Genomic DNA, 17,783 nt, shown 5'->3' with positions numbered 1-17,783 from the left:
CTACGACGTTTAGCAGCATAAAATTCCGGACGCCCTTGAGTGGGCTTGAACCCGACCCGCGAATGTCAGAGCGGAGCACTCTTCCACTGAGCTACAGGAAGCTGCTGATGAGCTGGGTTGAAATCACGCCTGTTAAGGCTGTTATCGCATGCATTGCGTCAGTGCGTGGCTCAACATTCATCATAGATTTGATTAACGCCGTTTTTCTCAGGCTTCTTTCTTTTGCCTATTATTTATTTTTTTTCGTGTTATTTATTTTTTTCATATTTTTTTTGTCTGATTTTTTTTTTCGATATCACGTAATAGGTACTCACACTAAATTTACACCGGTGTAAATTACACCACATACTAACTTGAGAACTTAAAAATATTTTCAAAAAATATTTTTAAAATATTTTCAAAACTTTCTTAAGGAATATTTTTAACATGCATGTTTACAGGCAATATTTTTGAATTATTTTAAAAATATTTTTTGTAAACATTTTCAAAATATTCCTTTAAAATGTTTTAAAAATATTTTGAAAATATCTTAATTACAATATTGCCATGAAAATATTTTGATAAAGGTGACAATATTTTCAAAATATGTTGGGCTATATGGGTTAGGTGAGACATTCAAGTCGAAAAAACTTTAAAACAACTAGAGAATTGGATGCCAGGCACATGGCGTGAATTTGTTACAACATGATTGCACCGAAATTGCAATCTTTATAGTGCCTTGAAAAAGAAGGTTAGGCAACAAGCATAATCTACATTTCTTGCAAACTTATTGCAATAAAATTGCAACTTTTTAAGCGCCTTCAAATGAACGTATAGGCAACAAGCAAAAATTGCAATCAACTCACAATCCATTGCAATGAAATTGCAATCCATGCTACTTGGGTACTGGGTGTGATGGTACCTCGGGAATTTATAATCAAGGTAAAGCCAAATTATGGAATAGGTACTTTGAAGAAAAATCACGATTTTATCAAATGTGCAGAGGAATTTAAAGACTAAAAATCATCGCGTTAAATCATTTCTGCTCCAAGCAAGAATCTGTTCCTTGCACTGTACGGCCAGAAAGATACGATAAAGTCTCTCCGAATAAGTACACATATGACTGCTTTATCAAATCTACATTTCAAAATAAACAGAATCTTGGGTCCTTGCCACCAACTGAGAAGGCTGCAGAAGCATTCATTCCGAACTTATTTTCAGGTCCAGGAGCGGCAGGGTGAGAAAAAGGATCCTTGCAATTGGAGTTGAGAAGCCACCAAAAATGGGCTAACGCCCACAAAAACTTTGAATTCACCAGCTCCCAAAAATATTTTAAAGCTAATTTCCTACAAGTACAAAAAAGGTTATGCCGCAAGACCTATGCGTACCGTAAAAATGGTTTACGATCAAAGACATAAAGACGGAGCGCTCGTATCTAAAAGCACGGGGAAAAAGTGAAGCTAGGTTCGGCGCTGCGCGCTTGTGTGAGTGTGTAAATGAGCGCGGGAATCCATGGCGGCAAACGGAAATTTGATTTGAACTTGTCCTCTTGATTTTTGCACATTTCTTCTTTGAAACGTATTTTAAATTCCTAAAACGAATATACTAAGAAAGTTCGGTCTGCGTCCTAATATAATACACCTACTTTTGCTCGGTAACAGGCAGTAATCTCACATAAAGTTAGTTTTTCTTCTGCTCATGGTGGTTCTGCAGGTTCAAACAGGCCGTTACAGTTCTAGATCAACGTTACTCCCAAATGAAATTAATCGGTCGACGACGGACTGAAACTAACCTAAAGTTAAAAAAATATGAGTGTGTACCTGAATTTGGGCAAAAATCAACCTAAAATACTTTGTTTCCGCAATTTTATTTATTAGTTCACGCCCTACACTTGAATTCAAACTTGTCCCGATTGGTGATTGAAAAGAAGCTCTAGAAGCTTCATTTTTTGCTTTTAGTGCTCCGTCTTTATGTCTTTGTTTACGATGCACCAATCTCTGTCGGATGTGCAATCAATCCTGCGATGATTTTCAAATGGGAGATAATCGACAAGGAGAGGAAGAGGAAGGAGCAATCAGTGAACCGGAAATTATGATATTCTTGGATGAGAATCTGGATTATGCACCTGGCTCTTCTACACCCTCAACGCCAGTACTTGATCAAAAATCTGAAATCGAGAGTGAATTTGACGAAAGTGAGCTGGAAATTAAAGAACAAAAAAGAGTATTGCAAGGAAAGAAGTGCAACATTATAGCGCTCGACAGGCGCGGACGGCAATAAAGAAAAAAAACCTTAAAACCGACAGACAAGTAACAATACAGAGCTAAGAGTATGATTAGATGTAACACGTAATATTGAAGGCGTCAGATGTACACGTAAAAATACTAGCCTCGTTAAAGTGTATAAATACAAAAATCAACTTAATATCGCAATTTTCGGGCCAAAATGTTCAGTACAGCGGGCAAAGCTCTTTAACGGCTCAACAAAACCCTTTAACACCATACATGAATCGACGCGTTTTGAAGGCCCATTGCGCCTTTTTGCAATTAGAACTTTCAAAAGTTTCTCTGAAAAAAGTTATTTGCCTTGCAAAATTTTGAAGGATCGGGAGCATCGATGTATCGATCAATCGAAATCCTCTAACTCGATCTCTCGTGAAATATCGATCAATCGATAGTAATCGATTTCAATTCGACCAATGACTGGTTCCATGCCGTTCCGTCGTCGTTCCTCTTTGTTGTTTCGTTCCTCGTTTTGTTCAAAAACAAAAAGTCAACAAAAATGCGTGACGATAAAAGATAAATGCCGATATCGCTTGCTTCGACGTGATTATCATAATTTGATGAAGTGATTATCGATGCTTTTAAAATTTATTAACGAGGTCAACGTAATAATCTGCTACAGACGGACCAAATTACCAAATGATGAACCAGAGAGAAACAAAGTAGAATACTTCTCATGAAAACTTTGTAGGTAAGTTGTAAACAAATATCTTAGTAGAAGAACTCTTCACGTACTTACTAAGTATTTATCACTAAATTAATTCTAATATCATTGCCATGTGATATTGTCTATTGGGTACCTTCGAAGTTTCTGGTTTGCAAAGTACCTACAGCATTGGCGGTAAATGTCGATCGGAAGATTTTAGCAAACTGTCTTCAGCCCTATAATGTATTGAAATTGGAATTAAAGAGATCAGAAATACATTCTATGTGCACATCTTTCAATCTAATTTGGTTCATCAAACCAACTAGATACACCAAGTCATGGTTGCATCACACGTATTCGTTTTAGTGATTATATTTTTTATATCATTAATATAAACTTCGAAGGATTCAGACTTTCAGCGATTCTGCCTTTTTCTATTTCACTCGAGAGGTTGCCAGATTGTGCGATAAATGTGAATATTTTACATGGATTTGAATTGGGAAAAGTGCAAAAAAAGCAACTTATCTGGCAACAATAGAGTCCGGGAGGGACGAGAGACTGCCTTCCTGGGAAAACCCATAATTTAGCCGGAAATGTCATTAAAACAATTGATTCGGTTCGAAGCATCAATTGTATACTAGGGGAAAGCTATTTTAAAATAATAATTGTAAATGGACAAAGATGCTACAGAAAAGGAAACAGGAAAGGGAAATGAAATGAAATGAAATGAAATGAAATGAGGATATGATTACTAATATGCAATCAGAGAGAATAAAACAAAAACATCAGAGAAATTTATATGTGATGAAAATAAAAGAAAAAAACACGAGTGGGCTCATTGCGATTCGGAACTCGAACTATACTATCGTTGAGCAGTTTTTAGACCCCTACGCCACCGATAATCTTCTTAAGAGGTAAAGATGAACTTTTGCTACTTCAGCAAGTCAAATCGCAGAAGGAGATCCATAGATTGTCTTTTTCCGCCACCCGATGGGATGACGTTCCAGTCAGATGCGTTTTTGAAGGAATGATCGATACCCATTATCGCTTCATCTCCACACATCTATTCATGTGCAAATGATGGAATGCTCCGGTAACAAGGTTCTGTGACGAAATCACGTTTTCCTCCAGAGTCTCCAAAATGTATACATCTTAGTGATCAAATGTACAATCACTGAGAAAAATGGCTCGCGGAGAGAGCCGAATGTCACTCGCGTAGCGAGTGATCGAGGGTCCAGGGGGCGCAGCCTCTTGGCTGGCCGTGACGGACGCGCAAAGCGCGTCCAGAACGGCTAGTTTCAGATACAGATTGAACGTTGACGCATTTTCGTGTACCTATCTCGCTTGATTTTTGCAGCCCAAAAGGAAAAGTGACTTGGTGTAAACTCATCTATTCATAGGAAAATTCTTTACTTCTACTTGAAAGTTGCATTGAGCGGGGTAACGAGTATTTAAATCATTCTTCACTACTGATGGTGAAACTACAAAAACTTGGATCTCCACTGATGTTTCTCAAAATTTACTATCTTCCTTTATCTACTGGACGTATTTATGCTAAATGGAACTATGTGCAAGTGGAAAGATAGGGTGTGCTTGTAGAAGCTGAATAAGAAACAATGTAAAGTGGACGTAGTTCCTTTTGAGAAAATGGAAAAACGGGATTTGACATTAAATCAAAAGGAACTGAGCGCTAACTTGTGAGCCGTTAACATGTGACAAGAGCGTTGTGGACAGGGCTCATGAGTTAAAGTGCCCCAAGAACAAGTGACGAGATCGTTCAGCCCGGTTGTCACTGCTGACGTCACTGGCGCTTAAAATCCCCATTCATTCTTATGGCCCTCAACTAAGGAGCACACCCCATCTTTCCACTTGCACATAGTTCCATTTAGCATAAATACGTTCTATTAATAGAATATAGACTGATTTAGTGGCTATGTCATTCTTACGAATGGTTCAAACCAAAACAAAATGGATGATAACCTCATACCTAAATTCTGTGTAAGTTTAGTGTGAGGTGATTCGATGGACGCTATATTTTGTGTCAGAACGACATGCGATATATCGCATCAAATGGTTCCATTTTATCAGCTTTTCGTCATTTTTCTCCAATTTTGAGATCGCAATTCTGTTGTTAGGAGACTAAAGCACTCACTTACCAATTTTAACAAAGAAATTTAACGTACTAAAGGCGTGATTTTTTTCGAGAGAAAACATCGCATTTAATACTGATATCGAAACTGCGCAAAAACAAAAAATGCAAAAATGTGCTGGCAAAAGCTATCGTGCTTGAAAATTTGGCAGATTCTCATCTGCATTTCGCAACTCCGGAGCGGACGGCTCAGGAGGTTATAAAAAGTTTGGATGACCTATATGAAAGAGAGAGTATTGCCGCTCAAATCGCCGTGAAAAAGCGATTATTTTCTCTGAAGTTTGACTCAGATACTGCTTTGATAAAGCATTTTATTAAATTCGATGATCTGCTCACCGAACTGCAAGCTGCCGGTGCAGTGTGAGAGGAATCAGACAAGATTGCTCACCTTCTTGTGACCCTCCCCCGGCCTATAATGGTATCATCACAGCGATTGAAACATTGAGTGATGACAATTTAAGTGTCGCGTTCGTTAAAATAAAATTGTTAGATCACGAACTAAAATTAAAAACTGATCAATCTGACAACAGCGCGAAAATTCTCCAAGCAAGTGACAGTGCTACCAGTGCTCCCAAAGAAGAAGACAATTCAGAAATTCTAAATTTGTGAACAACTTTAGACAAAAACCAAAGCAAGCAAATCGAAATAATTTTAAAGCCTGTTATCACTGCGGCAGGAAAAATCATATGATCAAAGATTGTGTCTTTTACAAGAAAACTTTGAAATCAAAAACAACTCATCCTCAAAGCAAATGGAATGAGTCCGTCAATGTTTCTACCGAAAATGAAAAACATCAAAGTATTTCGACTGTCTCAAGTTTTGCATTCATGGCTCAGGAGAACTCGAATAGTTCGGACAGTGATGACAACCTAACCTTCATTCTGGATTCTGGAGCTTCGACTCACATCGTAAAAACGGAGAGTGCATTCAAAAGCTTCGTACATCTGAACCCTCCGATAAAAATATCAGTGGCTAAAAACGGAGCTCATATCTTTGCCTACAAGAAAGGAAATATTCCAGTGAGGATTGAACCAGGATTTGAAGGAGTCCTTAAAGACGTATTGTATTGTCCGGAAGTCCCGTACAATTTGCTGTCTGTAAGAAAAATTCAGGAAGCTGGATTTGATGTGATCTTCAATCAGCAAGGAGTAACAATAAAAAAGGGAAGTACGGTTGTAAGGATCGGTAAGCCATTTAATAATTTATTTTCTGTGAACTTCATGATTGACAAAACAATGGCTTACAGTGCATCATCTTTTGATAAGTACAAATTATGGCACGAAAGATTAGGTCACATAAGTAAAGCTAAATTTTTAGAGTTAAAAAGGTATCAGCTTATTGATGACGTAGATCAAATTGAAAATGTTATGCCGAGCGAAAATTTATGTGAAGCTTGTATTAGTGGTAAGCAAACCAAATTGCCATTTCAAAATTCTAAGGATAAAACGTATGTGCGAAGACCGCTCTTCATCGTGCATTCGGATGTATCAGGTCCTATCACTCCTCCGACGCATTTAAATCAAAATTATTTTGTGATTTTTGTAGATGAATTCACGCATTATTGCGTCACATACCTGATTCAACACAAATCAGATGTTTTCTCTGTTTTTAAAGATTTTGTTGCAAAGAGTGAAGCTCATTTTAACTTAAAATTAGTTAATCTATATTCCGATAATGGTGGCGAATATTTTTCTAATGAGATTAAACAGTTTTGTGTGCAAAGAGGCATCACGTATCACCCTACGATCCCGCGAACCCCACAACAAAATGGAGTGTCAGAGCGTATGATAAGATCGATTACAGAGCGAGCTCGTGCAATGCTTAGTGGAGCTAAGTTGAACTTAGTATTTTGGGGAGAAGCTGTTCTTACAGCCACATATCTTGTAAACTTATCGCCAACGAGGGCCTTGAGTTCAGCTGTAACCCCATATGAAGCATGGCACAATAGAAAGCCGCAAATAAAATTTCTGAAAGTGTTTGGATCTAGAGTCTATGTTCATAATGACACTAGAAAAAGGAAATTTGATGAAAAATCCTTTAAAGGCATTTTAGTTGGTTATGAACCAAATGGATATAAAGTGTGGGATGCGGAGAAGAAAATATTTGTCAGAGTTAGAAATGTAATTGTCGATGAAACAAATTACTTAGAATCCAGACCTGCGTTAAAGTGCTCTGTGGATACAGAGAGTGAGAAAATAACTGATGCATCTGACTGTACGTCAAAATCAGAACTGAGAACTCAAGAGGGAACTGATGCAACTGACTGTGTGTCAACATCAGAACTGAGAACTCAAGAAGGAACTGATGCATCTGACTGTAAGTCAAAATCAGACCTTCATAAAGAACTTGAGATAAAGAAAAGCGCAGAACAGGATTATAACTCTGGTAAAGACAAAAAGGGTGATGCGAGGATCTATGTAGAGATGGATAAAAACTGTGTTTTGAAGCCCCAAAATCGTGAGAATGAGTTTTTTGGGTCAAGGAGGAGTGATCTAAATGAACTTGATGAATTCATTTTACATGCACAATCCATTGACTGTGATGTACCCAAGACTTTTAATGAAGTTGAGAATAGAGCTGATAAAATTCAATGGCAACAGGCTATTAAAGAGGAGCTTGACTCTCTCGAATTCAACAAGACTTGGAGTCGTGTACCAAAGCCTGAGGATAAAAATATTGTTGATTGTAAATGGATTTTTACAATTAAGAAGGATGAATTTGGGAAACCTAAAAAACATAAAGCGCGGTTAGTTGCTCGTGGTTTCAGTCAAAAATATGCTGAAGACTATGATGAAACTTTTGCTCCTGTCACTCGAATAGCGAGTTTCAGAATTCTGGTGGCTTTTGCCAACCAATTTGATTTGCTAATTCATCAAATGGATGTAGAAACAGCTTTTCTAAATGGAACTTTGAGAGAGGAAATTTATATGAGAATCCCTGAAGGAGTTTTAAGTGATGGTAATCAAGTAAGCAAGCTCAATAAATCTTTATACGGTCTAAAACAAGCCGCTAGATGTTGGTTTGAGACTTTTGATGTGAAGCTCATTAAAGCAGGGTTTAAAACTTCACCTACTGATCGGTGTGTTTATTTTTGGACAAAGGAAGTGTTGATAAAAACATTTATGTTGTTTTGTACGTTGATGATGTCGTAATTATTTGCAAAGATATGGAAACAATGAATAATTTTAAACGATATTTGATGAGTGAATTTCGTATGGTGGACCTTAGAAATATTAGATTATTTCTGGGAATTAGAGTTGAGAGATGTGATGGGATTTTAACTTTTAGTCAATGTGCTTATATTGATACAGTTTTGAAGAAGTTTAATATGGCTGATTGTAGTGCCGTTGACACCCCACTTCCAAGTAAATTAGATTTTGTAGAACTTAATTCAGTTGAAGCGAACGAAGCACCCTCTCAGAACCTCATTGGGTGTTTGATGTACATAATGATATGCACAAGACCTGATTTGTGCGCTGCAATAAGTATTTTAGGCAGATATACTAGCAAGAACAATAAGATCTTGTGGCAGTACTTGAAAAGGGTGTTACGATACTTAAGAAGCTCAAGGAATTTGAAATTGACCTATACAAAGAAACTTGATTTTACGGATATCTTGAGTGGTCACTGTGATTCTGATTGGGCAACAGATGAGAACGATAGAAAGAGTACGACAGGCTTCCTATTTCAATTATTTGAAAACTGTATCATTTGTTGGAATACCAAAAAGCAAAACTCTGTGGCTGCCTCATCCACCGAAGCAGAGTATATGGCGCTTTTTGAAGCTGTCAGGGAAGCTCTATGGTTGAAATCGTTTCTGAGTAGTGTTAATATGACTGCAATAACTCCCATTTCAATTTATGAAGACAACACCGGTTGTATAAGTATTGCGAAAAATCCTAGTAGCCACAAAAGATCAAAACACATAGATGTAAAGTATCATTTTTCTAGAGAACAGGTAGAAAAAGGGCTAATAAATGTGAAATATGTTCCAACAGGTGATCAGCTAGCCGATTTACTGACCAAGCTGTTATCCACCACAAAATTCAAAAAAATTAAGACCAGGGATGGGTCTTCAAAATTAGCAAAATTAGAAATCAGCAAGTCAAAATTCAAGTGGACTCGTCAAAATTCAAGTGGATTCAAAATTCTAAAATTGTTAAAATTTAAGTCAAAAATTTGTCATAATTCAAGTCAAAATTCTAAATTTGTTTGCAATTTTTTTCGGTCTGGTGAGGTTTTTCTGGGTTTCCCTCATCCGTTGCAACAAATGTTGGACCTGCATGTTTTCCCAGTGAGCATTCATGAATAATGAAATTAATTTTTGAGGAGGCGAGTTGAAATATGGCAATGCCGTAAGAGCAAAAATTAATACGATTCTCATCAGCTGAGTTTTTTCATAACCTCCGGTGCAATATAAGAAAAAGTCGATACACCGAACCGAGTGTTCTTATTTCGTAAATCCCTTATTTTTCCCTGCATCCCTACGGAAACTGCACTCGAATGCGATATTTTCTCTCTAAAAAAACCACGCCTTTATTACGTTGAATTTCTTTGTTAAAATTGGTAAGTGAGTGCTTTAGTCTCCTGACAACAGAATTGCGATCTCAAAATTGGAGAAAAATGACGAGTAGCTGAAAAAATGGAACCAATTGATGCGATATATTGCATGCCGTTCTGACACAAAATATGGCGTCCATCGAATCACCTTAAGTAGTTGATTAAAATTGTGTCATCAACAAGTCATAAATCCATTTGGTCACAAGAAAATCAGATGCACTTTATCACCATAGTGCGACTACGACAAGGTTATGTGTCTGTTTAAAACTGAACCATCAAAACTGCGATGACTTAGTCATTAAAGCAGTCTATTATTAGAGATTTTTTTATAAAATATTCGGAGGTCATTTTTAAAAATGCAAATAGAGCTCATAAAGAATTCTGTTCAATGACAGCGATAATTGGTCCTTCAATAAAGTTAGTAAAATGTGACAGAAATGGTGCTGCATCGCAAATAGAGATACTGAGCTAAGATGTTTCACCACCGATACACTTCCGTCTATTTTTCTACCTTGTGAGAAGGACATTCTATGAAAAGTTGAAGCTATGATGTTGATTTGGTTTCCTTTTAAAACATGAATTAAGAGTAGTGGAATTGATCATTGTAATCAAGGTACACGCTTTTGCTGTTTATACATGAATACGCCGCTTATCGCCAATGAAACTCTCAAATTATCAATTTCCTCTGGTGTTTTAAAATCCCAGCTCCCATTTATTTATTGTTTATGAAAAAGAACAAATCATCATCATTCCTCGGAAGTTTTTACAGGATCTTCAACACACTGAAGAGGGGAATTTAGAAAGTTTTTACGATTTGACGTTGAGTAGTTTTTCACTTAAAAATTGAGTAAGTATGACAGGAAGTCTGTATCATTGCAAACGTAGATATGTTGGTTGGGAAGTGCACCAGCGTTACGTGCTTGATCATTTTATTAGGCACTGCCTTTACATCTTTGACTATCTAATGACAGTAACTATGACTAACATATTGGATAGTAATTCTACTATCTTATCTAAAACTTGATGAAGATTTTTCCAGATTATATACCATGATTTAGTTTCCTTCTCTTGAAAATTTTAAAATCCTGTCTAAAATTAATGTTTAGAATTGTGTTTTTTTATTCCTCCAGGTGGATGATTTTTTTCTTTTTCTAATTTCAGGCCTAGACCATGGAGTACGGAGGAAGCTGGCCAAAGGATGCTCCATTGTAAGATTTGTAGGAAGCCTACTAGGACAATGACAACCTGCAGTCCAAAATTTTTAATCAAAATAACATGTTCTTTTTGTAGAACATTGTCTTACATCCTCAGTAGCAGAAGTACTTTGGCTGAATTATTCTCTTCCAGGAAAGGAAAAAACAAAAGATCTGGTTGAGGAATGATTTTTACTCTACTATTTTTTGCTCTTAAAAAAAATTGATATCAATAAAATATACTTTGATATTATTAAAGCTTTGTAGAAGAAGGCCAACGCTTTCCAATGCCTGTGTGAATGCTTTAACTCTACCAAAAATTTTCAAGAGTTTAAGTTACACTGTCAGAGATCCAGTGATTTTGTCATCGAAAATTAAATTTAGCACATGACTGTAACTCTCATGATGAAGGGAGGCAGCTCATTAAAGCTTTTCTTCTCATGTTTATCATATTTTAATTTTTCCTTCATCATCAGAATTTCAGTTCTATGCTGAATAGAACACCAGACAGGGTATGACTGAGAGCACCACAAGATATGTTCCCGTGTCAAAATATCATGAGGAACACAATTATGTGTTCAGATTAATGGATTAGCTTGAAATGGAAAAATTAGCATTTACAGTCTATATATTAGAATCAGTCAATTTATGCTTCCTGCTCATGATACAACCAAAATCAATTGAGTCATGGAAAAAAAATAAAGATAATCCAGCTAATGAGAGAAGAACATGATCTCCAATTATGTTCAATTTTTTTTAAAAAGCATGATTTCGAGGACCTGCAAAACTCAGAAAATACTGGAATCCATCAGGGAATGAAACATATCAGGAAAAATTAGGCAAATTCTATGGGAATGGCCATAGCAGGAACATTCCTCTCTTTTTGCTCTGAGATCATACTATTTTTCTAAACTGGGTGTCTGCTGAACTTGACTTAAAAGGAGAAACCAGACTAAATATAGCTAAGTTGATTTTCGTCTTGAAACCCGGAGGAAAATCTTGTTTTCCCTCAAGAAAAGTTAGAGATTAATGATTAGAAATCCCTGGTTTTCATCAGGGAATATTTCCAAGGAAATTAAAAAGAAATAAGTAATTATCAGGGAATGGAAAAAATCATCAATGCTAGACACTAAATTTTAAATAAAACAGCTAAAATGTCACTTAAAAACTTTTTGTGCGTAAAAAAATCAACCAAAAATTTAAGATAAACTGATAGTTGGATGGAGTTAAGCTGAACCGTCACATTACATGCAGTTTTTCAAAATCTCAGCCCATGTTTTAAATCTTTGGAAAAAAACCAACTGACAGTTTTGCTTGAAATTTTGTGGAACATGACTTCATGAGAGTAAGAAAATTTACAACAAATTTCGAGTAAGGGTGTTGGTTGGTTTCCCTGTACCTACAAAATTAAAATAGGAGATGGGATTCTGATACACCACTCTTGAGTGTGACAATTTTGCTTGACTCTCTCTAGTTAGTCTTTTTTGAAACCCTAAAACGTGAGTAAAGATTTACAACATAACACTCAGATTTACCATTTTATTTTCACTTTAGCCATCGATATATAGTCCAAGTTATACTCATACTTATAGTCTTTGCTGTTCCTTTCATGACACCAAGTAAGTAACCAGCACCAAGTAAGTAGTCAGCTTTTTGATTAGTCCAGGCGCCTGGTAGCTAAAAATGAGGCTACCTGGAATTTTGGGTACACAGCGATTTTTTTGGCTTACTTTATGTTTTTTGGGTCGCTGAATCCGAATCTGAAGTTTCCGCACGCGTATCTGGTGAGCATTTTCCGCTATTTTGAAAAAATGGCCTAAAAAGGCCTTTTTTTGCGGTTTTTTTGATATAGCGGCTACGGATGAGGAAAAGTCCCGGATTTAGCTAATGTTTTGAATAGCTGACAAAATTTGGAAGAAAATGGTATATGAATATGCTAGGTTTGCTCAAAAATTGAGGAACCTCGGATTTCGGAATTTTAGAACGCTTCGGAACTTGGCTGACCGCGGCGAGCCGGATCGCGCGTTGACGGGTGCGCCGCGAAAACGTGAATAGGCGCGATGTTCACGATGCTGCATCTTCCTCAATTTTTAAGCAAACCTAACATATGTATACACCATTTTCTTCCAAATTATGTCAGCTATTCAAAACATTAGCTAAATCCGGGACTTTTCCTCATCCGTAGCCGCTATATCAAAAAAACCGCAAAAAAAGGCCTTTTTAGGCCATTTTTTCAAAATAGCGGAAAATGCTCACCAGATACGCGTGCGGAAACTTCAGATTCGGATTCAGCGACCCAAAAAACATAAAGTAGGCCAAAAAAATTGCTGTGTACCCAAAATTCCAGGTAGACTTACCAGGCGCCTGGACTAGATGTGGTAACAAAAATTGAACCCTCCCGAAGCTTCCTATCTTCTGATAGTTTCCCTTGCCAATGTTCTTTCTTCCTATTAACATTTTTTACAAATGGAAATTATATGGAAAATAAACTTATATAAAAAATGCTTCTATGTAAATAGCCCTCTCTCTTTTGTCTTCACTCTGTTTACTACTTATATCTCAGTGTTAGGTACTTATGTCATGGACCAAGAGAATAAATAAGGACCCCCAACTCCGGTTAGCGCTGACATCAGCGCTCCCTGGCAGAGGGTGTAGTGAACTAAACCGATGATTGGGTCTTCCTGTTTATATTTCCATGCACCACCTATTTAGGCTTATCACTCAGTAGTGCTCATAGAAGTTTCTAGATCCTCGTATCCTCGTGGTCGCCCTGCAGTTTTGAAGAGTTTAGTGTGAAAAGTTTCCCATTTTCATTTCAATCTTCGTCAGTCTTCGTGTACATAAACTGGTATTAATGTGAAGTGTTATTTCTAACCGTTTTACTCAGCAGCAACTGCTGTTGAGAAAGCCAAAGGAAGTGTGTATGTAGTGTGCAGCACTTGCAGCAGGAATCAGGATTGTACTTTTAGCCGAAGGCGCCTCTCTGTTAAGTGAAATCTTTTTAGTGAGAAATAGTGTTGTACTGATAAAAATCAACTGAGTGTCACAAAATCAAAGATACTTGACTTCAAGCATTACCTTTAATTTGATTATTAGCAAGTCTCTTTGATTCTGCGTCAGAAGTTGACTGAATCATCTTTGCTCGTGTTTTGATAAGATACTTCAAATCAAAGTCTTTCGCATTGACCTCTGCAGAAGGTATGTATCTATACAATTTCATTAGTTTGCGAAAGTAAAATGTATTAAAGTTTCTACACAAATAAATAAATCATAGATAAACAAAGAACATTGCATGGAATAACATACTATAGAGGTACGATCGTGGACCGCTGTGGCGTTAGTTCACCGCACCCTCTGCCAGGTTCGCTGCGAGCGCGCGTTAACGGTTTTTAACACAGGTTAGCATAGGGAGTTGGGAGTCCTTATTTATTCTCTTGGTCCATGCTTATGTACAGTCATCTTAGTCAAATCTTACATGTATTTCTAAATGCATCCATAAATCAAATATATAAAATGATTATTAAACTGTGGATAAAATAGAAAATTCTCTGTTTTCACTTTATTGCTTCATTGCAAGAATTAAAAATGGTATCAACTCTTTCTTTGTTGGTTTTGCATAATTGTCTTGCATTTACAAGAACAGGAAACTTACCTCCAAGAAATTTTTTCAAGTATCTAGCAAGCTTTCTTTGATGTCACCCAAGAAGGCTTTTCAGGCCTCTTTAAGACAAAATTGTAAATTAGCAATAATAATTCTGCTGAAAATATTTATTCTCTTCACCAACTCATCAACAGCGGATCAATGATAACATCATCGGGTGAATATTGAGAAAAAGGGATTCTCAATTACTTCAGCCTCTGGGTTCCCTTCAAGAGGAGACAGACATTGATTTATGTTGGTAGTTAGATGAAGATTTTGTAAAAATCAAATATAACATGTCTAATCATTATTTTAAGCCAGGCACTCACCGTATATTTGAAAGAAAATACAATTTTAATCGAAGGAAATGCCTCAAATTAGAATGCAACTACAATTCTTGCAGATGAATTCCATACAGTTCAACATATCTTATCTTCTTTAAAGAGAATCAAGACTTAGACAAAAATTTGTTTCCAAATAGCTACCTGTATGAGTCGATAACTCTAAAAGACTGATCAAAAACATTAATTTTCTAAGCTCCTTTGCATTCCATTAGTTGAACTTAGTGCCTCTTCCCTAAAAAGTCACCATTTACAAGCTCCCCCTATTTCCCTGATTCCTTGTGGGATAAATGGATTATGTATTTGAAATATATCACAGATGAAGGAGTCAAGTGTTGTTTTTACATTTTGAGAGAAGCATAATTAATTTGAAATAATTCTTTAAACTCGCGGCTCAAATAAACTTTAAATTTAAGTCTACAACTGAGCACTTGCATTCAATCACTTCACTTAGTACGCCTTCATATGAGTCTTACTCAAAATGACTGCTACACCGCGGCCAAGCTCTTTTGTCTGTAGTATTCGCCCTTTTTCAATATTTTTTAAAAATTAATACAACTAGTAAATATTTGAAGCATTTTTTCTCGCAGTCAACATCACTTATGTTGGTTGTTTTAACTGTTTCAAAAGACAATGTTTGAAAGGTCCTAAAAAAAGGTTACAAAAGTAGGTACATAGGTTTCTAAATGATTGTGTAATTTAGACTGAATCTGTCATGAAATCGTTTGTGTGAGATTTTAATTTCACAAAATTAATATTCCTCAATAAGAAATTTCTGTCATCTGTGATTTTAAAGTGAGACCAGTTAGAAATGTAAACACAAAAACAAACAGAAAACAAGAGAGAAAAAACGCCTTCAATTTGACTGCACGCAATCCTACGTCGCATGAAAGCAGCGATAATTGACGTGTCCAACTGAAGCCAATTACAGGAGTTCAGGGATCGCTTTTTGATGGTAAATTTAAGAAATCTACACTGTGAGATCGTGGATGGCGTTATTATTTTCTAAAGGCATTGGTTATCATTTTCTGGTAGATTTAAGTAAAATATCTGATGGAAAATGAAGTAATATCCCACAAAAAAACCCTTGGGAGGGTGCCATTTGGACGGCAATAAACCAGAGAACTTGACCGTCCCGGTTATACAGATAAAAATATATGATATGAGAAATCGGGACGGCAATTAATTCTAGGGTTTGTCTCATGCTGGTAGTCTACCCGTTTTTCGAAAAAATGAATGAATAAAAATATGAAAAAATAAAAAAAATTGCCCTCATGCCGCAGAAACGTTTGATAAATCACTTTAGCATTGGGTACCATTTCTATGGTGGGTACCTATTGGCATCTGCTTTTGATTTAGCAGAAATCAAAATATTCACTTACAGTTGATAAAATTACAGAAGTTGCTCCTTTTCTGCGGCATGACGGCAATTTTTTTTATTATTTCCTGTTTTTTATTTTTTCATATTTTTGTTTATTTATTTTTTCGAAAAACGGGTGGACTACCAGCATGAGACAAACCCTAGAATCTCATATCATATGTTTATCTGTAAAATCGGGACGGTCAAGTTCTCTGGTTTATTGCCGTCCAAATGGCACCCTCCCAAGGGTTTTTTTGTGAGATAGGTATTGAACCGTAACCATCCAATCAAAAATAACAAATTGATCCCACGAGAATTCCAGGACTATTTACAAGATGTTGTTAAACATAATTAGGTAGATACATGATTTTCATTTTATAACTTCGTATGAACAGTATGGGTTCTGCACATGCAGTTGATGATTAGGTATGGTGGGGGGGAGGGTTGTCGCCTACCAGTGAAAGTTCACAATCTGACTCGTAAATAAGTCTCCTAGAGAGTTTGTAGAAGAGTAATTACAGAAATACGGGCGGCGGACACTTTCTATGCTCGGTTTAGCTTTTTTCAGTGCGACTTCAAAAGCTTGTCAAAGTCGTGCAAAATGAAAAAAAGTAGCTCCTGATGGAAGGCGTTTGTTTTAGAATGTACCACATGTTGTCGATGCCAAGGTGCGTACTAATCTTCCTACTTTGCCTTTAAAGAGATCTTGAACATATGAATATCACTAATTATTTGTGATTGGAGACTTCGACCACTTACATGAAAGTCTTCAATGGGAGTGTCTTTGATAGAGCCGCAGACAGCCATTCCAGCACAGTTCACAAGCATGTAAATTGGACCAAACTTGTGTTCAGCCAGGCGAAATACTTTTCGGATACTCTCGAAGTCTTTGCTCAGATCAACTAAACAAAGTAAATAATTTATGAGAAGAGTACAAGCAGATTACAAAGTAAGTGAGGAAATTCATCAGCAGCAATAATTGTCATATTATCCAAACAATTAAGAGTTTCGGCACGCTCATGAAAATACTCACACTGTCAGGGTGAGACCTGGCAACGCCGCTTGTGAGCCCAGCCTTCGGGGTAGTTGTCGGTTCGGGAGGACATTCAATATACAGACATCATGGCGTCCTCAACGTAATTCACTTGTTCCTTATTTCCCACACCTAACATGGTGTCAGGTGTGTGTCTTTATCATTTTCAGTTCGTTCGGTTTCTTTCTCTTCGTATGATGGTCTGAAGCTCTATTTCTGTGATCTGTTAGTCGCCAAATTATGTCTAGTTCAAGTCGAGTGTCGCGAGGTCGCAAAAGCCTAACCGCAATCGGTCACCACATGCCTTATCTAGTCCAGTCATGTCCTAATTCAATGTAAGTCCTGTCAATGTGCCCTGTCCTCGTCCGAAAAGTCTGTTTGTCCACGTATCCGTCCGAACTATGTCCTAGTATGATTCATACAATTCTAATGTCACTCTAAGTCCTGTGCCTAATGCTCAGCCTAACCTCTGTCCTTATCCTTACCATCAAAACCCTAAAATCCTCTGTCTCGTCGTCGTCCGTCGTTTCTCCCATTTCCCATCTGAAAAGGCTTCAAAATTTCAAACTTAAATACAGATTGCCCTCCAATGTCATTCGA

General features: G+C 36.8%; 1 protein-coding gene across 1 annotated transcript in view; it reads right to left on the bottom strand.

Moving 5' to 3' along the window:
* Kdsr (3-ketodihydrosphingosine reductase) overlaps positions 1-17,783 on the bottom strand; it is a 110,067-nt gene that overhangs the window by 19,945 nt on the left and 72,339 nt on the right. The window contains exon 3 of the mRNA XM_019052783.2: positions 16,910-17,052. Coding sequence (XP_018908328.2) covers positions 16,910-17,052 — 143 coding nt within the window. The remainder of the gene's footprint in view (positions 1-16,909; positions 17,053-17,783) is intronic.

Source organism: Bemisia tabaci, chromosome 1 (genome assembly GCF_918797505.1).
Source record: "Bemisia tabaci chromosome 1, PGI_BMITA_v3".
NCBI classification, from domain to species: Eukaryota; Metazoa; Arthropoda; class Insecta; order Hemiptera; family Aleyrodidae; genus Bemisia; species Bemisia tabaci.
Note: the sequence above shows the minus strand (reverse complement) of the source record. Positions and strands in the feature narration are given on the sequence as shown.